Below are 26,816 nucleotides of genomic sequence, written 5' to 3'. Positions count from 1 at the left end.
ATTTCTGACAGCAGATGAGCTGTGATATTTAAACTTTGCATTAAATTATAGCTAAGAACTGATCAGATGACGCTACTCTGTAAATACAAAACTGATCATGATTTACCAATTAAAAATACGTATGAGTGCATTTTTGTTTAAAGAAAGCACAATTAATCGCCAATATGGGTGACTCTGAGAACGTGAATCATATGTGTGCCTTCTTAGCTGAAGTTATTAAAATTTGATATAATTGTTGTGAATTATTCAGTAAAGAGTTCATTTTTCTATGGCCCACCTCCTTCTGCTAGACAGTGGAATAAAATGCATGTTAACCATTCCAGTCAGCACATGAATCACTCCTGTGACATCTGATTTAGCTCTTCTCACCGAGTGACATCCAGTGGCACTCCTTTTCTTCACATACTTAGAACCAAAAGCATTATTAACAACTGGACCTTAACGTCACGTCACAACCAAATTACATCAGTTTAGCTGTGCACTTTGCCCAACGTTCTGAAAATGTTCTGCAAAGTCAGCTTTGTAGCTGCTGCTTGCTAATGCAGTGCTATAATGATGATCTCCACTGAATCAGCTCCTGAGTTTCAGATATCCTTCAAGGTGCACACTTCTAGCATTGCATTGTTATGAAGCAACATGGATTACATAGCATCTAGTTAAAAACTTAAACTCAGGAGAAACACTTTCATATAAATGAGCAACTCTTAAAAACTTCCTAAATAACATGTTATCTTGTTCCACGAAAAATTAATGCATATGTGATCAAGTATATCCCTGTCAAAACCCTGATTTATAAAAGAATCCTTAAGAGTTTAAGAAATTAGTTTTATGATATTTACTTTAGAAACAAATATGTCTGGTTTACTATGTATTAAGAAAAATGGCTTAAGTTTGTATAAAACATGCCTGGACATATCTTTTCAATTACTGAAACACAGACAAACTTTTATAATCATCCTTTTGATTTGTTTATGGATGTTATTAGACATTAAACTAAAGCCAAAATAAAACACAAACTATAACCAGATGATCACGTTAAAGCTGACAGATGAAGAAAGACAGTGATGCAGATGTTGGAGCCGCACACTGACGGAGGTGTCTAAATATTCATGTTTGGGTCATGATGGCAATCGAAACAGGATTTTAAACACACATTCAAATGATTTTTAAAACAAATGCATAGCCTTCGAATGGAAGAGAAAACCTCTACTATTAACTTGAAATTAATCTGTCTTGAAAGGAAGAGCTACTCAAGAATTCAACAGAATTCAAGAGAATGCCCAGCTGACAGCCAGAGTCTGTTTTGGTGTGTTTCATTCTATTCACAAGAAAGCCTTGCTGTGCTCTCACAAACACCAAAGAAAATTCTCTGAATAATAATAATGATGAGTGGAAAGAAAATCAGGATCAAATAGCAATAAACCGCCTATAAGCTGTCTAGCAATATGACAAATTCATACTGTTTATAGCAACCACAAAGAACCAACATAACTTCTGGTGCCAGGCAGCCAGATGGTACTGCTGGAAAAAAACTAAGTCTACAGATTGGCAGCTCGACCCTGTGAGTATTGCCCAAGGGAGGACAAAGGAGAAGAACAGCGGGAGGTTCAGTACGATGGGGATAAATCAATTACCACCAACTCACCTCCTTCCTGTGAAACCCTCCTGACGATTCTAAATACCATGCCAGTGGCTTGTTCAGGGCTCGAATAGTCCAAGCATTACTTGGGAATGATAAGATATATCAACTAAGAAGCAGTACATAATTTTCATCACTGGCCCAGCACTAAAAGCTTGACCCAACCATAGAAAATCCATATACAATAAACGCTAAAGCATGCTGTAGAACTGCCGGTGAGGGGCGTGTATCTTTTCCCCCTTCTACTTCTCCTTTTGTGTTGTATTTGATGATGGTGTTTGTTAAATTCTGTATATTCTCCTAGAGAAATCTGCCTAGGTGATGGCTCCCTGTGATGGTCTCAGGATTAGACAACTTATTTGCAGGCAGTACTTTGCTCATGTTTTTGTTCATAATACAATTCCCATTCTGTACCATCTATGAACTGCTAAAGAAACAGCAATATCTCAAGACATGTCCCAGATCAAATTTTACGATAAAAATATCACATGCTGTTATGCCGTACAACTCTAAGAAATGCCTTGTTGGCGACGTGCTTTTGAAGTGTAGAGCAGTTGGGAACTCAGTGACGACTACTGAAGCCTGAGTATTGCCACCTTCTTAGGTCTTCTGTCACTTGTGAATACACACGTGTGCATGCACACACATGCATGCATGCTCACATGTGTACACTGACACACACAGCTGTTTGGCATTACTCTTGCTTTAATTCCTCAGAACTAAGAAAGACTATAAAGAGTTAAAGGCAGAAAACTCACACTTGACTTTTTTTTAATTCTAAGAACATATAATTTACAATATAAATGTGTTGATGCATTTAAAATATAAGCAATTACACTGACAGATAGCCTTTGAATACTGTCTCAAGTACCAATCAGTGACAGATCAAAATAGATTTCATTAATAAAATAAATTTGATAAGGCAAGAAAGTTTTCTGGTTAATTAGCTTATAAGAGCAAGACGTGGATTTATAAAGCTGCTAGGAAAGTGTAAGTAAATCTGAGCCCCACACTAATCTGCCCAATGTTCCTGAAACCTAACAAGTTGTAGGGAAGGAAATACATCACGTTATTCAACATGCTATCCAAATCCCTAACGCAAGCATTAACGACCACAGTGACGGAAAAATGATCTGAGAGGATAAGCTTTACCAAGAAGATATTTAAGACTCATTGCTGTAAACGGTTTGTCAGACCAACTTCTTAGGTCTCCCTCCCTGTCTTTGGGACAAATAGTTGTTCAATATTCATGTTTCTGAACTAACTAAATAAACTAGGATTTTTTTTTTTTTTTTTTTTTTTTTTTACAGTCTCAGGGGAATACAGCTAAGTCTCAGAAGTGTCTGTAGTCATACAGGCAAGTAGTTTTGTATATTCATGAAGATTAATAAAAACACACAGATAGAAGAGTAAATAGAGACAAACAAGTAAGGCAAAGAAGAAGAAGAAGAAGAAGAAGAAGAAGAAGAAGAAGAAGAAGAAGAAGAAGAAGAAGAAGAAGAAGAAGAAGAGAAGAAGAAGAAGAAGAAGAAGAAGAGAAGAAGAAGAAGAAGAAGAAGAAGAAGAAGAAGAAGAAGAAGAAGAAGACAACAAAAACAAGTAGAGATGATCGAAAGATACATAAGCAGAATAAGCAGCACATGGTGCAGACACCTTATTGAAGCTCAGTGAGAAACAGAACAAAGCACAAAGCATGTATCACAGAACAGTCACAAGCTAGAGCAGCTACCGTTAAATAAAGTCCAAGTACATTTATTTTGTATCAGCTTATGCAAAGTAAGCTTATCTTCCACAGGCTATTACCATACAAAGGGAAACTACAGATAACAGTATTATAAACCCAACAAATACAACTCCAGGCAACAACATTAAGATTTTAGTTTTCTGTGATTATAAAATATAGTCATAATACAGGTTTCTTTCTTCTTTAAAAAAAATCAGATATCTTAAAACTTTTATTTTAAAATAAAGAGTTACGGTCACACACACACACACACACACACACACACACACACACACACACACACACACACAAATCACTCAATTTATAAAATAGAATCCATTAAGTTGTCTTTAGCCCAAAATGTAACAGGATGTAAAAAACTGTCTTAGTGTTAGTGATTGTGTACTGTAGCTTTCTGGCCAAGTCTACAAACAGCCAGCCAAACAAAGGACATTCTGAATGTCACCATCAGCCTCGTTTGAACATGTTTAGCATCTTTACAACAAAATAACTCAGCTAATGAGCCTACAGTTTAAGACTCATTTTTACCAGATTCATTGATATGCCACAGTTTCATCATCTCCTATTGCCCAAGAGAGACAGAAAGCTAAATACATTTCATCCAAATAAGAGGCTACGGCTGGTGCATGTCAACTGTAACACAGACCTGCCTGTTGAATACTAAAGTCATAAAAACAATTACAGATTATCAACTGCCCTTTCAGATATTATAACATAATATAGTTAAATGTAATATAATCCAACACAACTTAAACTGTCTCTGTTCAAACAAGGATTAAAAATTCAAGAGGAAAAGACTGTTTGAAAATTAAGATAAACATCCAATACCATAGTCATCTTACAACAATGTAACAGCCAAGAACTATTCTGTGTAGGACAGGGCATGTCCTATACGCCATGCACTTATACTTACTGTATCTTACAAAATACCATCATTATCACCATTTTAATAAATTAAGAAAATAAGGCATAGAGAGAAAATAAAATTTCCAAAATCGCAATGTCAAGCCAGGACTAACCCAAGCTATTCATGTTATAATAATCTGTGCACATAAACCACAACAGTATAATTCATCCTCGAACTAATGAAATTCAAGGTTTTACCTCTTTAAGGCCCTTGAAAACACAGCATGCAAATACTAGGAAGTTTATCTGGTCTGCTTTACATATGGTTTAATGTTATTTAAGCTGGTGGAACAAAACACAGGCATGTAACATGATGCCTAAATTACTAAGAGAAAAATAATTAGACAATAAAAACAAAGAGAAAAGAAAAATCTTAGACCAACATGCATCCCAAAGCTACCAAACATAAAATACATCTCCATGACTATATAGTCACATTAAGTGAAATTAATGACTTCTAAAATTCTGTAAATTGGGATCATATGCTTAGAAACAAATGAAGCAATTCTCCTGGCTCACCTGTAAAGGAATTTAGGGCAGATGTCTCTCGTCTAAACATCTTAATCCATCTCCTTCTAGAGAATCTGGCAAGTCTTATCTTTCTCATGACAGCCAACATGTTTAGGCAAATATATTAGTGATCTGCCATATCTCCATCCCATACCTCAGTCTTGCTCTCAAACAACTTGAACAAATTTTCCCAGTATTCCTTCGAGTTAACAGACCCTCTCCTTCTTTTCCACATCTCCATTTTGTTTAAAGATGCTATCACTTCCTCAAGAACCTAAGGATCACCTACAGAGTCATGCAGTCTGTCCTGGTTTGCTTTCTGTTGCTTTAATAAGATGCCATGACCAAAAGCAACCTGGTAAGGAAAGGGTTTGCTTCAATTTGCAGTAGCAGTCCATCAAGGGAAGTCAGGGCAGGAACTGAAGCAGAGGCCACAGAGGAATAGGACTTGCTCAGCTTACTTTCTTCTACCGGTCAGAACCTGACCAAGGGGTAGCGACCCCCCACCCATCCCCTCCGCCACACTGGGCTCTCCTATACCAATCATCAATGAAGAAAATGCCTTACAGACTTGCCCACAGGTAGTACGATGGAAGTATTTCCCCAACTGACACTCTCTCCTCCCAGATGATTCTAGTCTGTGTCAAGCTGACAAAAAAGCAAGCAGAGCAAAATCTATCACTGGCCTTTCTCCATATCTCTCAAGGCTCTTAATGCCCCATTAAGCCAAACAATGATCTTCAGATGGGTCTTTCTCAGGCCTTTGCCTCTGACAAGTGCATCGAGCCCCCATTTTTCTTTTTTCTTCTCCACTTCCAACTATTATGAAAAAGCAAACTAAATTCTATGTTTATTCTTTTTTGTGTGTGTATTGTGTAGGGTGCTAGAAATTGAACTGGGGGCCTCACAACAAACGCTAGGAAAGCACTCTAGCACTATTCTATATTCCCAGCCAATACTGTTTGCCGTTTGATTCATTCCTCATAGTCTTTACCTCTCTTTGCTTTATCACATATTTTCTTAGCCAATCTTCATTATTTATGTGGTGGTAACTTAACCAATTATGATTTCTGTTAAATATAACAACTGACAAGGCATAAAGATAAGACATCTGTCATTTGGTCCACAACTACCCATTTGTCTCTGTAATGAGAAAGAACTAGAATTATTTTCTGAGGAAAACTGAGGCTGCCTCCAGGCCAAACCCCTTAGGCCATGCTCACATAAATTATGATAGTCCTTTATGTAGGCACAAGCCTTGGCAAGTCCCTCATCCTCTCAGGAGACTATTAGCCCTTCCTCCAAATCTTCTGGAAAAAAAAAAAAAAAAGATATAGCTGTAAGTAGCAACACAGAAAGAAGCACATCCTCCCAATCAGTCCTTAGAAAACACAACCCAAGGGGCTGGAGAGATGGCTCAGCAGTTAAGAGCACTGACTGCTCTTCCAGAGGTCCTGAGTTCAATTCCCAGAAACCACATGGTGGCTCACAACCATCTATGATGTGATCTGACGTCCTCTTCTGGCATGCAGGTGTACATGCAGATAGAACACTTACATGTCAAATAAATCTTTAAAAAGAAAGAAAGAAAACACAACCCAAATTTCTCCACTGTCCAGCACTATAAAAAGCACCCTATATGAGCAAAGATGAAGCATGAGCAATGGTTTGTCCAACTCAAGTATCAGGAAAGAGAACAAGGGCTGGGAGGTAATAGAGCACTTAAGGACAAGTCCTAGAAAGATATGTCCAAAAAGAAAAGACAATACAATACAAATCTAGAGCCACCAGTGTGTTCCTTTTTCTAAGAAGAATTTTTAGTGGATCGACACAAATTTTCAAAAATAAATCATGATTTGGCCAAATAAGCTATGCCTTTAAACCATATTTAAAACATGGCCTAAGCAGTTTGAGACCTCTGTTCTACACACTCTTTATACTGTCTTAACTCTAAACTGAACCATCCACCAGAGAGTCACATTTCTAGGCCAAAGATTTACAAATCTTTTCAGTAGCGGATCAGACCAAAAAAAAAAAAAAAAAAAAAAAAATGCTGTGACATTGTGAGACATATGATGTATGTTACAACTGTCATTGTGCATGGCTCAACAGGAGAGATCATCATGAAAAATGCAACACAATGTCATTGCATTATTTTGTAAGCATGGGGGGGGGGGGAGTCATAGAAACTAAGACAGCTATCATGTCACTCGGCAATTATATCCTACACTGTCATATATATGTGGTCCATCGCTTACCAAAATACCACTATGAGGAGGATGACTATTCTTACTGTCGCTTTTGTAACATGAAACCTCATCATAGATAATGTTTAAAAAATTGGCATAACTATGCTCCATTTTTTAAAACCAGATTTGTCCCATGGCCTAAAGAAGCCAACCCCCTGATATTTTGCCTCCCATAAAACAACTTTGTCCTCAGTTTTCTGCTTCATATTTGAGTTAATGGACCTTTTAAGACAGAACTCCAAGTGTTATTGGCCTGATAATTTTATCTACTATAAAACCTTCATGATGGCCCTACACATGGCAACATTTTTTAAAGCCTCCTTGCAAGAAATTTCACTAGATCCTGGTCCTACTAAGAGCTGTATCTCTCTTGAATTATTGATTTTTTTCTATCAGGAACACGAAAACTAATATGCTAGATCAATTTCTGTCTTTGCATTGATTCATGGAGACCTTGTGGCCGCACAGTAGCCCCTGTCCTGGCAGAGCTGGGGTCCTGTGGTATGCACAGGTAATCAGGACGCTGACCCCGGTGACCCTTCAGCCCTCCTGCTCTCTCTGCCCCTCATCTCCTAACTCACTCTGGCGTTGGGATAATGTATGTGTCTTTGGATCTTTTTATACCTCGATTGATTTTAGAAGACAATGTAAACTGGGAAAAAGTTAAAAACCAAAAATAGTCCTAGGGGCTGGAGATGGCTCACCAGTCAAGGGCCTTCACTGGATTTTCTCATTGAGAGACCAGGTCAGCTCCTAGCACCCATGTGGCCACTCACCACCACCAAAACTCTAGTTCCAAGGGATCTGATGCTTTCTTCTAGGCTATGTGGACACCATGCACTCATGTAGTAGACACAGCAGGTTAATACACTCACATACAAAATAAGCCTAAGAAAAAACAACAGCAGCAGTCCTATTCAGTTAAATTCAAATAGTCTAAAATCCTAATTTTAATTCCTCTCTAATCTCTACAGTTCTGCATTTTGTGTCAGTACTGAAAGCTAAGAGTGGTGTGTTTAGCTATTTAATGTTTCCCACCACATACTGCTAAAAGAGAAATACAGACAAACAGCGGTTTAGTTTGTTTCCTGTTTTTTTCTATAAAGACAGGGCCTAACTCATAGCCCCAGCTGGCCTTGAACTTTGACAACCTTACTGCTCAGCCTCCAAGCGCTGGTATTACACACTAGTGCTGTGATGCAACATGTGAAAAGCCAAACAAAAAGCAACAAGTACCACTAAGCTGAAAGCTGGACCTCACAAAAAGGGTTTGAAGGTTTCATAAAAACAGCCATGGCCAGGGAAGAGCCTCGCAGAGGGCTTGTCACATGCTTCTGAAGCCCTTGAGTCTACAGCAGGGCAATACATACACACAGGCCCATACAGGAGCAAAATTAGGCCGTCTAGACAGTCAGCCTTACTTTCTTTTTTTTCTGCCTCCAGCAACTTTGAATTTTTTTCATGCAACATTAATTTTAAGCCACTGCTTTAGAAACAATATTCTCTAAACAGCTTGAAATACCTACTGCTGACTGAGTGTGAAAAAGCTGCACACCATCTACCTCAGCCATGTGTTCTTTTCTCTCTGCACAGGTTTTACAGTGCTGTTTAGCTATGCCTTCAGACGTCTACCTTGGAACATGTTTTTAGTTCTGCTTGCCCTGAACTTCCGCTTCTTAAGAATATCTCAGTCTTCCTTGTCCTAAGGACAATAGCAACTCCAGCAATCCTCATGCAGTTCCTGTAGGGCTGGTTTGGGACCCTGACACGTCCTGGCCAATTAGAGAGATCCACACATACACACACACCATAGAGATTGACTCAAAATACACACAGAAGCCAAGACACAGACTTCAGTAGAAGCAGCTGAGAGATTCCTCTTTCCATGGGACTGGTATAAAGCATCTAAGAAGCCGCTGATGGCTGCTGGAGATAATTTTTGCTGCAACACCCTATGGGAACACTCTCTCACAGGAAGTTGCCTCTAGAAAAACAGGATGTAGATAAGAATGCTCATAATGCAGTTCCTACATGGACCTAGGTAGTAGGCATGAAGCAAGATGCCAACTGCAGCCTTCTCTCATGATAAAATAATACATAAGCATTTCTGCTTTTTGCCTAAACTGATTCAAGCTCTAACAGTCCTAACCAACTTTAGCCCCTTTCCACTATTTATTCACTTGCTCCACGATCCATACATCAGAAACCTGGCTCAAAGACCATCTCCAAGTCTGCCTTCACTCAATCAGGATTATTATCTTCCTCCTCCTATGTTTCATGTAGCAGTGATTACACCAACCTGCCCTGAATTTCAGTTAATATGCACGCCCCTCTCTTCTATACTCTATACAGTATTTAAAGGCAGTGGGGTATCTTATTAATCATCTTATTCTCCTCAGCCTACCCTAACAGTAAAATCTACTGAATGAAACTTCTATTCCATCTAGCACGCTGCCTAAAACATAACATTGTTACCTTTTCTTACTACCTATATTTTAAAAAATCAACTCCTTGTCTCCTCTAAGGCATAGTTACTTTTAGAAAAGAAAGCATATTAGAGGCTCGCAACATACTATATTCCAGGAGATAGGTCCCAGGGTACCAATACCAAAACAAGGCCTTCTCAACAAGAGAAATGTATGTGTATTTCTTTTCCCTTTGGGAAAGTATTTTACTACTTCTTAATATTAAAATATTATTTTTATTAACCTCTGTTAGTGTTAAAGAAAATGATGAACAGGTTCAAAAGGCTCACAGAGTATTACAAAGCAAGGCAGTGGTTCTGGAGACAGTCACACAAGCTGAAGCAAAGGTGTACCACTGGATGAAATTACTTTCTGACCATCATTAAGTATGATGCTTTATGCTTCTGTTTAGGCATGAAAAAGGACTACATGACATTCAAATTGCATTATCTTTTTCTCTAGATGTTGCAAATGAAAAGAATTGAGACGTCCCATACCTTGGCTTTCATATGAAAATATAATTAAATGTCTAATTATAACTTTGGAACCTGAATATGTATTTTACAACAAATGTGAAATTGAAATCCTTGAAGTTTTTCCATAGCAAAAACAAACTTCATGCTTAAATTGAAACAAAATTATGACTATGGAAGGAGACAGAGAAAAAGATACAGGACTGGAAAAAAATTAGATTAATATTTCAATATTTTTTTGATAATTCTCTCTGAACCTAGCTTCCCTTCCTCTTTCCCTAAAATATCATGAATTAATATTTTTGTAAGATAATAAAATATCAATTACTAGGGGAAAGGATGATTATAAACTTAGATAAAGCAGGAGTGTCAAGTTGCTGTTAATGCTTCCATGTGCTTACTCTGAATTTTCACATCTAGATTGTCACATACAGAGCAGCAGTAGGTCACGTCGGGTGCCATCTTTAGAGCACACACTGACAGCGGTGCTCAGACACGTCACATGTTGTTTCTGTCTATGTCTTAGTTCCCTTACCTGACAAGACTGCTCAGCTATAACTGATGACTAGAGGAGACGCCTCCACATCCTTACAAGGGCAAAGAGATCAATGCAAAAAAGCCAAACTCACTCTCGTCCTTGAAAGCAAAAAGGCAGCAACAACTTTTCAAAATTATGACCCCAGCATGCTTCCATAATGAAGCATGGACAAAGCCTTGCCCAGTAATGTCAGAATGTTTGCCAAATAATCCAAAATCAACATGTTCTCAGAAATAAAGTACCCTGGTAAAACTAAAGTAGGGGGACCTTGTGTTTATATCTGTAATGCAGCAAAAACTGCTACTTTGACATGTTAGAAACATAATAATGCCAGAAATGAGAGCAGTGATATAAACCACACAGGAAAGCAAGAATTGCTTTTTAAATGATGTTAAAGGTTACAAAATTTGAGAGTTCGCTGAATTGAAAAGACAGCAAGAAAATTACCTCTTGCCATTTGCACAACTTTTAAACATGCACAGGGCTACAACTGCATTAAAGGCAGACTACACTGTGTCTCTTTCAATTCGTTTATAATCCCACAATCTCTTACAGAAGAAGAACCCAGCATTTTGATAAATAACATGTTAAAAACCTACTAGATTTCTTAGACATGACACTAAAAGCACAAATAATGAGGGAGAAAAGTAAATTAAGCTTCACTAAAAATTTAAAATTTTGTTGTGTCCCAAGTATATAAACAAAAAAGTGAACTGTCAGCCCAAGATTTGGAGAAAATATTTCCAGATCATGTATGGATACAGGACTGGTGTTTAGAATACATAAATGACCCAGAACTTGGCAATTAAAAAAAAAAAAAAAAGACAATCCAATTTTGAAAGTGGGAAAATATTATGACAGGCATTCACCAAAAATACATGCCAACAAGCATGTGACAGGCTGGTCCATATCAGTGTCACTAGAGAAGAGAACAACGCAAACCATGATGAGATAGTACTAAGATCTCTACAATCAAAACAGACATTGGGCCGGGGGTGGTGCCCAACACCTTTAATCCCAGAGCTCTGGAGGCAAAGGGAGGCGGATCACTGTGAGTTTGAGGTCAGCCAAGTCTACAAAGTAAGTTCCAGTACAGCCAGGGATATGTAGGGAGACCTTGTCTCAAAAGTCAAACAAACAAAGAGATTAACAACTGTGGAGCAGTCTAGAGAAAGCAAAGTCTCACACACTGCTATGAGACACACGCAGTGGCACAGTCAATTGGAAAAAGTCTGGCAATTCCAAAAAAAAAAATCTACATCTATCAGGCACTTTATGTATATCCTCAAAGAAATGCAAGCACACATTCACACAAAAACTTATTCAGCTATTCATAAAAATGCTATTCATAATAGCAAAAATAAGTAAATAAATAAAATAACTTAGATGTGCACTAACTGGTGAATAAACAACACTGGACACACACAGTGATGTATTTCATGGCCCAAGGTGGGAGTAAATAACTGACACAGACTATAACAGAGATGAACCTTGAAAACATTATGTTAAGAAACGGAAGCCACGTGTTACACAACTGCACTCCTATGAGTTACTCACTTTAGAAAACTGCATAGAAACAGAAAGCTCATTCATAACTAAGTAGGCCCAAGAGGAAGAGGGGAAAGACAGGCCTGGGAGAGAAGGAGCAGTGACCACTCACGGTACAGGCTTTCCTTCTGTGGTGAGGAAGATGTTCCAAAATTACTGGGAAAATATTTACACAATTCTCTGACTGAATGAAAGAATGCTGGGTTATAAACTTTAAATGGCCAAGTCCTATGACTACACTAAATATATTTCAATAAAAGTAGTTATAACTAATTATATCTGTATATAATACCATTTCCATCATATTCTCCTGGCAAAAATATAAATCTTATTTGGCTTACAGAATCAACTCTTTCCCTGACTCAGAATTCTAAAGTACTTTTTTTTTTTTTTTTTTTTTTTTTTTAAGTGCAAGTCAATACATAATGGTAGCGCCTTCACCAAAATTGTTAGTGGCTGGATCAATACCTAAAGCCAAACCTGCATGGTGGCACCTGTCTTTACTCCCGGAACTCAAGAGGCAGGAGTGGGCAGATCTCCATGAGTTTAAGATCAGCCTGGTCTACATAGAAAGTCCCAGGCCACACAGGCATAACAACGAGACTCGGCTTCAAAACCAAAAGACATGAAGCCACCGTGCCTGTCTGCTCAATCCTCATTGCCTATTCTTGTCAGGCAGGGCAGTCTCCCAACTGGTTCTTCAACTTGCTCGAGTTCAGCATGACTCCTTCCTGTCCCACAGCCCCTTGGTTTGGCTGAAAGTCCTCCTCTACTCACTACAACTTTATCCAGCCTAACTAAACACTATCAAACTTTAGGTTCTTCTATAATGTACCTACAAACTCCAGTTTGCAATACTCTTCCCCTTCTGAATATGTACTTAGAATAATTACTGCATGTGTCATCATATCTACAAGGTTGCAGTTATTTTAGAAGGGCTAGTTCTTCGACAGGGCTTATAGGACCTAAGTTCTTCCAGAAAGCTTGTATTCATTCAAAGTGATTAAGAGCTAAGGCTACACTGACAACTTTATGTGGGCCTCCCACTGGTGACTAAAGTTTACTTCTTCCCCAAGGAACTATTTTCATACATTACTCATAAAATATATGATGAAACGGCTTCCTCATAGCATTAAAAAGGACAGCATGGAATCACCACCAGCCACGCTTCCTACCAGCCCTGCCTCCTTGCCTTCTGAAGTCCCCCTGAAACCCCTTTTGTATTTATTTATTTATTCATTCATTCATTCATTTGGTACTGGGGATGGAGCAGGAGTGCAGTCAGGTAAGCACTCTGCCACTGCGCTACACCCTCAATCCCTCATAAGTTTGCTTTTAAGGACCAAAGCCAGAATATCACCAGTCATTTTTATTAAATGACATCATGAGTTCATTTTTGTGAATGAGTAATTGCTAACAACCTGAAAACAGATGAGACTGAAATGAAGAGCTAACAAAGGACACCAAATTCAGGAGAGCATGCAGGAGCGTGGCTACAAAGGCCCTTCCATTTACAGGACAGGAAGAAAAGGCCATTCACTGAAGAGCCACAAGCAGTGCAGGGAGAACTCTCAGGTCCATTGTCACAGGCAGCTGGCAACAATGGCTGCTGTGGGGCTGAAATAAATCCTCTGTCAGAAGTTCAAATCCCTGAAGAAAATTCCCAGTAAGAGCCTGGAAGCCAGATTGTAGCTGCAGACTGCCTAATCCCAACACTGAAAAAGAAACAGCTAGGGTTAAAACCCTGTAACTGGAAATGAGTTCCAGACCTGTGCAACATCATACTTAATGTAGCAATTTTAAGAGTATCATTCCACTTCTTTGGTCCTGACTAAGGTGCCTTATAGACACGCTACCAAACAAGCTTACTTAGTACTTTACTCCCAACCCCAGTCAAAGCCTCCACTCAGGGGGAAAACAATAGACTGTGGAGATGGGAAAAGGTCGAGTGTGTGAAGTCCTGAGTGAATGTGTGCTGTTTACACGGCCATGTCAAGGACCCATTGCCTTAGACCCATGAGAAATTGGCAAAGCCACCATAGCTTTCTTCTCCCCAGATATTTACAGCCTGAGGCCCTCCCCACAGTGATGGCTCCTACTGACATTAGTTAAGCCTGCCTCCTTGATCCAGCTATACACCACAAACCCTTCCTCCTTGTTTATCAGAATGTAATAGCCCTGCCTTATTGCTCATCTAAACGCAATAGCCCTGCCTCCCTGATCAACACTATATAATAAACACACTGAGCTACCTGGGTCTTTCAGTTTCTCCACCAGAGAGCTCAGACCATCCAATTCCAGCTTTCAACGTAGGTATGCATGTATGTGAATGTATGTATATATGCAGGCTTCTAATTCATCCTCTTGCCACCTCAGTCAGGTCCAAATCCTTGCACCAGTACAATAACACAGCATTAAACATACAAGGAATCCTACACAGGCCACCTTACTACTCAACTGGGTCTTCCATCATAGCAGGGCTCAAAACAAAACCTTTTCAACTTTGAGGGAAGTGAGGGCATGAAGGATAGAGACCAATATTTAATATCCATTCAACTTATCAGCACTTGGGAGGCAGAGGCAGAAGGAGCCCTGTTTTTTGTTTTGTTGTGTTATGTTGTTGTTTTGTTTTTGTTAACATGGTCTATATAGACTAGTCTCAAAAAAGGAAAATAAAAAGAAAGAAAGAAAAGAGTGAAGACTATTATAGAAAAAAACTGGGAGGCAGAAGAGACACTGATCATAGCGCAAGTCAGACAGAACTGTGAGAGTGGCATCTGAAGCTGCTAGGGCAGCCTGCAGAAGGCACCATGAAAAAGCTGGCCCCCTCGGGAGTAGACTTGGGGAAGAGTGTATAGTATACCCTTCTGTTTGTTTTTACTTAAGTTTGTGAGAAGCATAGTACACAAAGACCAAAGGGATGTCTGCCGTCATAAACTGAAGTCCAGGTTAAGATAACTAGACCAGTATCTATCTATCTGTTCTATCTATCATCTATCAATCGATCAATTGATCGATTGATCTATCCACATACCTACCTCCCCCCATCCCCGTCTCTCCCAGTTTATGTCAGTTTACAAAGAAGGGAAATGTCTTTTGATAGTTCGAGCAGATTAAAGAAAATAACATCAGTTAAACAATCTAGTAGATGGAGCCTGACTTTTTTCTATCTGTTTTAAACCATGCAATCTTTTTTCTTTTCTTGAAAATGCCCCCAGCCCTGAGCATGGCCACCTCCAGGTTAGCTTTTTAGAGAAAAAAGTGTTTCCTTGTTCTCCTATGCTGGGAAAAAGTTTCCTCTAAAACCAAACTGGTCTTTGCACTGTCTTTTTAGACTCTAAATCTGCTATCTGCCTCAGTCTGGAAAAGTAGGCACAAGTAGGAAGCCTTAAAACTACTCCATATGCAAATGGCCCAAATACCATGTGCTCAGTGAGAAAGGAAATCCTCTGCCTTCTGAGTGTTCAGTAATAACCAAAGCCTCCTCACTGACGACTGCTGATAATAAGATCTGTGAGTGCAACCTGGCCTCCCTTAGGTTAACATGCAAACATGCCTAGGCCTGGTTCAGAACCTACCCAATGTCCTTAACAGAGAAGTTTATTAGAGAGAAAAGAGGCTCTGAAAGGGGGCTCAAAAATGGGACAACTACACACCAGGCATAGTGGTACTCTCCAGCAATCTCAGAACTTTGGAAAGGGAGGTAGATCATGAGTTCAAGGCCAGCCTGGGCTACATAGTGAGAGCTTATCTCAAAACAGGGGAAAGAGCTATAGTGCAGCAGCCTTGGAAAGTGACTCTACGCAGCAAAAAAAAAAAAAAAAAAAAGCACAGCTTTTTTTTTCCTAAGGGTTCAGGTGGCCAAAAGAGTGCTGGGAGCAGAGGCAAGTGGGCACAGAATATTCTTAGATATACAGAGAGGCCTGGCCACAGGACACTCCTCAAGTGCAGCCGCACTCCCTTTCAATGGCAAAGATCAATGCAATAGATACCTATAAACACAGTTCTCACGCCTTAATGTGCACCTAGGGATATAGCTAAAGAGCTGGCTGCTCCAAGCTCAGTAGATACTGCACGGGGATGGAGAGCCAGCATTTCTCCCAAGTTCCTAGGGGACACTGCTGCTACAGGAATGCTGAAGACACTGACTAGGTACAGAGAAGGAAATCTCTTCTCTTTGATCAAATATTCACCACTCTCCCCAGGCTCTCCTCCATAACCCCAAAAACAAAAGCGGCGGCAGCCTAGCTGAGGAGAAGGTGAAATGGCTGTGAAAACATACCTGAATCTTGGGTCAAACAAACATGAATTCAAATTCCAGTTTGCCACTCAGGGCAAGGCTTTGGGCAAATCATGTGACTTCCCTTCCCCTGTGTTCCCTTGACTGCTAGATAGTAATAATAGCATCTATCCCACAGAGACGCTGGTAAGATTGAAAATAAATAATGTAGCAAAGTTAGTTTGCTGATTCTATTAGATAGTTCTTTGCTTTGATTCAACATGCATTTGATATTGCCAAGGCAACATCACTGAAATCTGCAGCCATCGTATCAATAGATTACTTCTGGGTTCTCCTGATGACCACCAAATTAAAGGCAAACTCTTTAACTTAACTGGCCATTCCAGTAAGCTGCAGCCTAACTTAAGATCTCCACCACTGCTTCCTCTTCAACCTCTCCTCAAGTCATTACCCATACAGTCCATTTTCCCAGGCAAATCATCTCACTGCTGCCGCCACATATTACTAATTCTGCAGAGTGGACAGAAGCATCTGGTGCTCCAGCCTCTAAGCACTTGTGCTAGACCATGCAATCATCTTGAGCATAAAACCTTGGTTTTCCAACTTTGACTCCAAATATTCTTTACAGCAACTTTCCCCACTGTTGCCAGCAAGATCAAGACCCCAAGAAACCCACTTAGATATAAGACCTCCCTATAATATTTGGGTTTGTTTACCATGATACTGAAATATGTCACTAATCCACTCAACAAATTAGAAGGGAAAATCAATGGAAGCAATTACTTGCCTTGGGGTAGATCAAATCAGAGAACTACTGTTAGCAAATGCTATGACTACCTCTGGATCCTTCCTTAATCTGGATGTTAGTGTCATGACTTTCCATGACAATCATGTCTTCCCAGCTCCATTACACAGAACTTTGCCCTATTTGCCTGTGAATACTTAGCTGTCTTTTCCAAATATCATGTTCCCTTTTTCATGTACAGTGCAAATACCTGCTTGTTAGTTGGATTAAAAAATTAATTTTTGGGGGCTGGAGAGGTGGCTCAGCGGTTAAGAGCACTGTCTGCTTTTCCAGAGGACCTGGGTTCAATTCCTAGCACCCACATGGCAGCTAATAACTGTCTGGAACGCCAAGAGCTGACATTCTCACACAGACATACATGCAGGCTAAACATCAATGCATACAAAATAAAAATAATTTTTTTTTAAAAATTAATTTTTGTAATGCTGAACATTTGAGCTTTGTGATCTTTCTTACTTCACCTATTTTGCTATAATCATTCACCTACTTTGTTTTAGTTTGATTGTGTTCCTATTAAATAGCATAAAAACTTAGAAAAATTACTTTCTTTTTTCCATCTTGATACTGTGTGTGTGTGAGAGAGAGACAGAGAGAGAGAGAGAGAGAGGGAGAGAGAGAGGGAGAGAGAGAGAACACACAAGAATGTGCCATGGGACTATCAGGCTGGGCAGCAAGTGCCTTAACCCACTGAGCCATCTTGCTGGCCCAGACCATCCTTTTTTAAGCAGTCTTTTGGAACAAGTTGTATACATGTTTTACAAATCCAAATTTTTTTATACTGGAGTTTCTTAGGGGAAGGTATATGAAAAAAAGAATGTTGCTTGATATCATAAGCTGTGATCAAAATAGCTTAGCCATTTTCCTAATCTCCAAGCTGTAAGGAACAAATCCCTTCCTAGACAAATGTCTTTGCCAATGCCCAGAGCTTGTAACCCCTTTTACTGGGAATTCTACTTAGGAGGGTACATCCATACAGTGACTCTTCTCCACCTCCGGTTCACATCAGCTCTCCTACATTCTCAGCTGGACGGTCCAGCTTCTTATTCATGAAGTGATTATGGTCTAGCCCTGACTCAGATTTGTAACTAATGTCCACAGGGATCCTTTGACCTATCATTGACAAAAAGAGCCAATATATGTCTTCCAGCCTAGTGAACTCTTACCTCACTCAAGATCATCCGCAACACCAAATGGTTAGAGGCCTCCTTTCACAATGAAAATAAATGAAAATGACCTCAAGGTAGAAAGTGGAAACTCAAGCCATTGTGCAGTGACTGACAACCACCTTACATCAGTGCATAAACACTGCACTGTCTTCAATAGGGCAGAATCTTTGAAGATTTCTGCCTAATTATCTCTAATGTTATCTGACTACTGAATGTACTAATTATATTTTAGCGCCCCAGCCACACAATTAGCATAAAACTTGTAAGAGTGATCTACAATGATACCAAAACAATCATTAACTTGTATTCTTGACTTTCCAGAAAGACATGAAGCTAATAAAAAAAAAAATCTGCTTTCTTTCAAATATTACCATATCAAAATGCAGCTCTGACAGCAACCATGCAATCATTTATAAATAAATCATAGCCTACTATTCTTTCTCAGCATGGCATTTCCTCCTTTTTTAGCTATTGGTCTCAAGGCATATTTCTCTTTAAGAAAAAAATAAAAAACAAAAAGCTTTTCCAAAGAGAGAGAAGAAGAAATCCAAAGTACATTTTTATGTTATAAATGATACAAAAATCTGTCACTATTTATGTTACAAGTCTGGTCATCAATAAGGTGCTTTTTTCCAATGTACCGCTCAAAAATCAATTATATCAACTCGTTTGTATAAAGGCGAGAGCACCTTTCACGCAACTAGTATTAATGAGCAGACGTGACTATAGGATCTCCATCTGTTTCTCTGACAAAGCTGTGGCTTCTCTGGTCTCTCATTGAAATTCCATTAATCTGGTATACCAAGGTCCAATGCGAAAATCAAAACTCCATCTAACCCTTTATCAGCTCTCAATAACCTACATGTGAACTCTGCCTGTTAGCACGCAGCAAGTTATGATTTTGCTATCCATCAGGCAGCTGGCCAATAAAAAAAAAAAAAAGAAAGAAAGAAAGAAAGAAAGAAAGAAACCAGGCAGGCTGGAAACATCATGTCTGGCAGGGTTTGAAGAGTTTGTTTTTGTTTCTGTTTTCATCTCCCTTCGGGGTCGATAGGGTGTCTGGACTCTGTGAGATCATGCATTATTCTCCTTGCCTGTGATTTAATTGCTACCAGCAATCAAGTCGAAGCATCACTGAAGTGTGCTTGAATTTCATTAGAAGATATAACTTATGCTACTTCCCTACAGTACCTAATAAACCATAAAGAAACCAAAACACATATGGCTTGAGGGAATAACTGGAAAATTAGGTGGCCATTTGGGAACTGGGTGAACTTTTGAACCAGAGAAACAGAGAAAAAGAAATATTAAAGGGAAAGGCAGACTTAGAATTCACAGAGATGTGCAGGTTTGACCTTTGCAGTACCTTGAAAATTACATTAACTCTATGAAAAATACATTACCATGCTTAGAGTTTATAATCCATCAGCATTCAGATACTGTTAGTGCCTGCCATAAGGTAAAAGTCAAAAGGACAAAAAAGAACCAGACTTGACAAAGGCTAAACCAGTTACAGTTATTGTTAAAAGCATTTTTGTAATTAACACATCATTAGACTGATAATAGTAAAGGAAATTATATTCCACAAATCAAAGAGAACACAGACAAAAATCTAAGCTGCAAAGAGCAAACTAATGAGATGATATGTTGGAATAAATGTCCAGTGACTGAAAATCAACCTGTCATGTTCCAAGACAATGTAAAGCTGCTACAATCCTATTACTACTATGTCAAAATGGATCATAATAAAAGTAGAATGTCTAATCCGTTTAAGAATTGCTTAACCACTAATAAATAAGCCCAGATATTTAACAAACACTGGTCTACACATAACCATGTCATTATTTTTAATAACAAGTTCTTTTCACATCAATGTATTTCTTCTCTGTTTTGATTTTGAAAATATGAAAAAAATTAAATTTGTTTTACATGTATTTATTTATGGGAGTGGTACACAAATGTACCGCAGTCCTCATGAGAAGATCAGAGACCAACTTGTGTGAATTGGTTTTCTCTTCCAACCATGTGGGCTCTGGGGCTAGAACTCAGGCCTTCAGGCCTCTCAGCAGCACTTTTACCTGCTGAGCCATCTCATCAGCTCCCTAAACCATTTATTCTTATGAAAGAAAACAATAATCATAAAAGTATTCTGTAATTTAATAACAATTCACTTTTCTAAAACTCATTAGACTATTTCTAGATCATATGACAGTTAACTGTTAGATTATCTTTTTAGGTGGCAGGACTTTTTTCATATTCAACATAATGGCCCCTATAGATCTAAATATTTGTGCTATTTTTGAGAACTTGATAAACCTACTTGGTGAATGCAGTCAATGTATCTTTATTCTTTTGAATATAAATGCTCTGTCTCTGTATGTGTACAGACACATACCTACATGCATAAATATATTTTATAGAGAATCAAAACAAATAATTGTAATGAGTCTTAAAACAGTACAACTTATATAACAATTCATTATTTTGCCTGAAAGTATTATTTCATCAATTATAAAATGCTAAAAATGAGAACAAAAAGGGTGATGCTTGGTTATGGATACCAAGCATGGGCTAAGAAAAACGTGCATCTTTGTAAAAAAAAAAAGAAAGAAAGAAAAGAAAAGAAAAGAAAACATTCCTCCCTCTCAAAGCAGAAATTGAAAGTAAAAGTTAACACAAAATGGATATGATTATCACTGCACATTGAACAAAGTTCTGGATGTAGAAAAAGGCTGTTTTGTTCTGACTCAGTGGTTAGAATGCTCATCACTTATGCATGTACTTGACTTATCCCTGTTCTGCAATAGACATAATTTTATACCTCATAAAAGCAATTTATGTTTCCAAAGGGAATGATCTGAGTAACACAGAATGTGGAATGTTCTGATGCAAGAAGCACATTTTCATTCAGCAATTGTACTTAGAGACGGAACTGCACAGTTTGATCATCATATGGTGGCAAATGACATCCTTCATTTCTGTGTCTATGTGAAACTTTGAGTGGCACAAATTAGTATACATTGCTAATGAACTGGTACACATTCTTAATTTATAACTATAGACCACTCTAGAGTACAGATTCACTCGACTAGCTGTCAGAAAGGAGACACCTGATGTATTCTAAAAATAAGATTCATGACTCTGACACAGTCCACAGATTTTAACAATCAGCAAAATCTAACTCTATTACTAACTAAATTAATACAATATACCATACTATTAATGCATAATATAGGACAACCTTAAGCAGCAATCATAAAAATAAGAATTTGTGGTAAAAAGGCATTTAATACAAAAAACCTGTGTCAGTATGAGAAGGCAATGTAGAAATAATTAATTTAATATTTCATGAACTCATTTTGTATGAATTTTTTAAAAAAAAAATACACCAAATATCTTGCTCATTATTTATACAATAAATAATACAAAAATCATTAAGGAGAACAATCAAATATTAAGCATAATCTGATATTAATTTAACCAACAAACTGTTGTAAGAACCTTTCCATAATAATACCAGCACGTGCCTAAAAATTCTAGGCAACTACAAAACGTAAGAAGCCTCCGTGGGACCACTAGAGAGAGCTCTTCTGTTCCTGAAAAGGTTCTGTTGAAGGTGAGGTGCCCTGAGCCTGCACTGTCTGCTTTCTGATAGGTCCACTCCATCCACACCTACCAGTTTTGTATGAAAGCGCCGAGAGGCATACACTGTGGGAGAGTGCCACGTACCATCAGATGGGCCATCATCATCTTTGTCATAGCGCTCTGAGCCTAAGGAAACAGTGTCCGGAGGCCCTGCAAAGGGGTCATCGTACTCATCCCCCTCCTCGGCATCGCCTGTAAAAGAATCAGAAATGCCTTTTATGACTTGCCCATTGAAAAGAATGGTATCCTGTCAAAAGTGGTCAGCTTTACCATTAAGTGTAGTCACTGCAACAGGAAAACACACACACACACACATACACACAGACGCACACGCACACACACACACAAAACAACTTTCTGAACTATGTAAGACCAGGTGTGACTTTATTTTATACGCATCATAACACAAATTACTTAGCAAATAGTTTTAAAGGTCATCAGACAACTGCTTTCTTATGACCCACAAGAATCCATTCCCAAAATCAAGATGGTTTCTAGAAGTTCAAAGAAGAAAAAACTAAACAAGACAAATAAAATAATCAAAATAACAAAAACTGAACAGTGGAAAGCACAACTGAGAATATAATTCAAGTAATCCCTTTTACCTACTCAATAACTTGAAATATTGTAATAAGAAATTGACTATATAAAGCCACATGAACACTGTTTTCACTAAAAGCCACAGGATTGTATTAGATTAAAAATAGTTAGATTTTCAAGAGTTCCTTTAGGAATTCATTAAGGGCAAAATGCTTTAAGAGTCACACAGCCCCTCTAACTGTAAACACTCTAATCCACGAACCCTCTCCATTTCCACAGAGCGGTACATGAGCCGCCTGCTTCACTGGTGCAAGCCTGCTTCCTACCTGGTTCCCAAACCCTGGGTTGGCTTGTTAGAGGTTGGTTTATCTATTTGCTTTATATGCTTAATTCCCATGATAAGAGCTGTTGGGTATTTTCCCATGTATTTGGGTAAAATATTTTTTTAAAAAATGAATTAGCCGGGCTGGAGAGATGGCTCAGAGGTTAAGAGCACTGGCTGCTCTTCCAAAGGTCCTGAGTTCAATTCCCAGCAACCACATGGTGGCTCACAACCATCTATAATGTGATCTGGTGTCCCCTTCTGGCTCTGCCATGCAGGCAGAACACTGTATACATAATAAATAAATAAATCTTTTTTAATGAATTAGCTATTTGCTAAACTCAGTTATATATACTCATTTTTCTTATGAACTCAACGACACAGAGACGCATATGCTTAATCGCATACTATCTGAGAGCACCTTCAATATACTATCAGTCGAAGGAAGTTTTGACAAAATGATGTGTGTATCCTCTGACATCCATCTGATGGCTGCTTCCTATTTTTCTGCACACTTTGAATAGAGGTTGGCTCTAGATAACAGTGTCGACATAATTTAAGAACTAAATATTAATTTCTATTTCCTTATCATTTTGCTATTTCATGAAAAACCATCATCTTTATCCTCAAAAACATAGAGGGTGACATCCCTCATGAAGACAAGAGCAGTGAACAGACAGCTATCTCATCACCCTTACCAATTCTGTTATTGATACACTAAATATGGTACTAGCTTCCCAATCACAATTCCAGGGAATGTGTACGGTTGTCACCAACCCTTCAGAGCTCATCTTTCAGGGTACTTTATATACATGACTGGAACTTAGCATTCACTACAGTAGCTGCAGTGGCCACAGAAAACAGTCAAGCTGAGTGACTGAAACCAGCTGGCACTCAGGCTTGATGCTCACGCTATATATAGAAACTAACAAAGAAATTAAAACTTCGTTTTTAGGTTTTGAAAATAAATAGTTTAACTTTTGACATGGCTATTGTTTTAATGCATGTGACCTTATACAAATGGGTTCATATGTCACTCTATATCATATGTATGCTATATATAACAAGGATTATAAATGATAGAACATCAAGAACTTTTTAATATAAAAAATTATTCTATAAAAATCTGTCATTGACATGTTGAAGACCTCTCTGGTTTTGCCTTGTTTTTACTTAAATACTTTTTGGATTATTATTAAAATGAAATTGTCTTCAATTTACTTATCACAAAAACTAAAGCTGATTGAAAGAGTGGATTTTTTTTTTTAAATCAATGTCATTTGTATTTATCAAAGACAAGCTAAACTAAATACTGCTACGGGACTGTTTACCTCCCTCCCTGACACCACCTCTTGCCACCACCCTCTGCTCCCAAGAACTGCTCCGAACGTACAAGAATCTACACAGCATCTGTGGGGGGAGCGTATCTTTTTAAAGCTTCATTACATTGGGGAAAAACCTTTACTTTATTGCACTGGTGATCATCCCTTTACCCTCCTCTGATTCTGTTTTCCAGCCACTTCCTCACCCAATAAAGAGGAAAACTGTTCTCTTCTGAAGAGCTTTAACTGAACACAGGGGTCGCTGTTGAGTAGCGCACAGCATCTATCCTCTCCAGGGCTAAATAGCTATAGCTATACCTGCAAAGGCTTCTATAAATTAAAAGGAAAATGCTCAATGTGTGTTTATGTAATAAAATACTGAACTCCGAATCAACAATGGGCATCAGGTAAAAGTATCCAATGTAATTTACAGACGTAATTGAAAGCATTACAAGCTAATCAGACATCTAAAAGAGAAGCATGCTCAAATGTAATGTCTACAGAGTCATTAGTCGGCAGTCATTCTATTACAATCACACATAATGTCCGTGGTGCCTTGAGCCTGTGCCAATGACAACAGCATAAATTTTGCATCTCATTTCTGTGGTCATAAAATTAATGATCAGTTTAAAAATACTTCTTTGTAAAAGTTATTGCACAAAGAAAAGACATGAATGTGTCCCTGTTATGTACTCACAAGGATAATTATGGGGTTGTTGCTCATTAATACTGTTTCTTGTTTCCCTAGAAAAGCATTTGATTTATCCCACAACTTTCAAAAGTTTAATTAACGATACAAAGTTAACCATCTAAAAGACAATGATGCAAGGCTTCTCTTCCCAGCGTTTTAGTGGCAACTTCAAGGCTTAATTGTAGCACAGCAGCACAGGTCCCTGATAACTATTTTGAAACTTATAAGACTGCTAGCCTTCCCTTTTCACATCGCTTATAATCAATTATCATTCTCATAAATGCCTGGTGATGCAGCCAACAGCGACTGCACAGCCATGGTCACCACTGAAGCATTCCGCCCAATGTACTGCTTATACTGGCAAAGAAAATCCCACTTTAAATATAATCAGATAATCAACCGCACATACCTAAAATTTAGAGCCTATTTTATGTACATATCGAAATATCACTTGTATTCCATAAATGTGTATAGCTGTTAACTTAAAGAAAATTATAACTAACACATAATTTAGAGACTCTTCCCTAACACAGAGCATCGAGGATAAAATTTGGAGAGATAAGTCTAATGAAAACAAATTAATTTCTAACTATCTGTTCATTTGACCAATCTGATTCCTCCAGTAATAATACAGAACTAAACATACAGATTTATGCATTTATCCTGTAATTTCTTAAGGGAAGTTTAGTTCTTAAAACACTGAGTGACACAAGTAAGATTTTCCTCTCATCCTTGGAAAGGCCAACTTACAGCCAAGGAATAATAAACCTAACTCAGAGCAAACTGAGGTAGATTTGAAATAAGGACCCCGTCTCTCCGGGACTGCCTTGGAGACAGGCTTCTGTATTCCAGACCCCATTATCTCCAGCACGCTCTAACACACTTGTACAAGCGTGAGGAGGGAGGGGTGGAGTGCAACTCCTTGAGTTTAATTTGCTCAGATTTCATTATGGAGTTAACTTTCAATTGAAAACATACTATGTTAGGAAATTAAACCCAAAGACTGACTCTTCCATTATTCTGAAGACTTCACTAAGACAAACTAAAGTGTATCCCCTCTTACCTAACAATCGCGCTATTTTTAAAAAGTGGTCCATTAATAAGCTTAGGTAATACGAAGGTCAACGAAAATGGCTTTCTAAATAAATCCCTGCATATGTAACAATACTGATAGAGCCATGAGGGCAAAATCTACTAAATTTTTTTTTACAAACAGAGGGAGAAGAGATTCTAAAGGAGAAAGTGAGAGGATCTAAAACAACCACATTTAAAAACTAGATGCTGGCCCAACATGGTAGCTCTGAGGTAAGTGCCTAGTATGGCCAGTGCAGGAAGAGAAAGAGGCAGAGAAGGAGAAAAAAACCCACAAAAACTCGATACTAATAAATACAAATTTGAAAAACATCTCTTGAAATGGTATCCCATTTAAAATCTACCTCTTGTAAAGACTTAGACGTTTCTTTTTGTGGGGGGAGGGGGGTTCCAAAACAAGTTTTCTCTGTGCAGCGTTGGCTGTCCTGGACTCACTTTGTAGACCAGAATGGCCTCAAAAGCACAGACATCTGCCTCCCTCTGCCTCCCTGAGAGCTGAGATTACAGGTGTGTGCCACCGAACCAGGATGGTTTAGACATTTCTAAAAATTTCTTTCAAAACTGAACTCCTGAATCAAGGTAACTTCAATCCCCTTGACAAATAAGTCACACCAGAGAGCACACACTGGGTTCTGTGGGTTACACTGTCTTATTCCAGTGAGTCCAGAAAGGAAACAGAAGCTAAGTCACTACCGAGACTAATACAAGGGAAAGATTTAACTAAAGTGTGACTACTTGTCCCGGACCTAACGTATATTAGAGAATTCCGGCTAATGCCTCAAATAGTAGTAGTCTTTACAAAAACAATAAATGCAAAATGTATAAGCTACAAAAATAACTATTTTAAGCCACTTTAAGAGACTCGTGCCAGGTGGTGGTGGCGCACGCCTTTAATCCCAGCACTCAGGAGGCAGAAGCAGG

At 38.4% G+C, this 26,816-nt stretch overlaps 1 protein-coding gene across 2 annotated transcripts in view; it reads right to left on the bottom strand.

Annotated features, from left to right (window-relative positions):
* Skap2 (src kinase associated phosphoprotein 2) overlaps window positions 1-26,816 on the bottom strand; it is a 148,713-nt gene that overhangs the window by 109,115 nt on the left and 12,782 nt on the right. For both annotated transcript variants that reach the window (XM_051152371.1, XM_051152372.1), the window contains exon 4: window positions 22,013-22,120. In XM_051152371.1, coding sequence (XP_051008328.1) covers window positions 22,013-22,120 — 108 coding nt within the window. The remainder of the gene's footprint in view (window positions 1-22,012; window positions 22,121-26,816) is intronic.

Source organism: Acomys russatus, chromosome 10 (genome assembly GCF_903995435.1).
Source record: "Acomys russatus chromosome 10, mAcoRus1.1, whole genome shotgun sequence".
NCBI classification, from domain to species: domain Eukaryota; kingdom Metazoa; phylum Chordata; class Mammalia; order Rodentia; family Muridae; genus Acomys; species Acomys russatus.
Note: the sequence above shows the minus strand (reverse complement) of the source record. Positions and strands in the feature narration are given on the sequence as shown.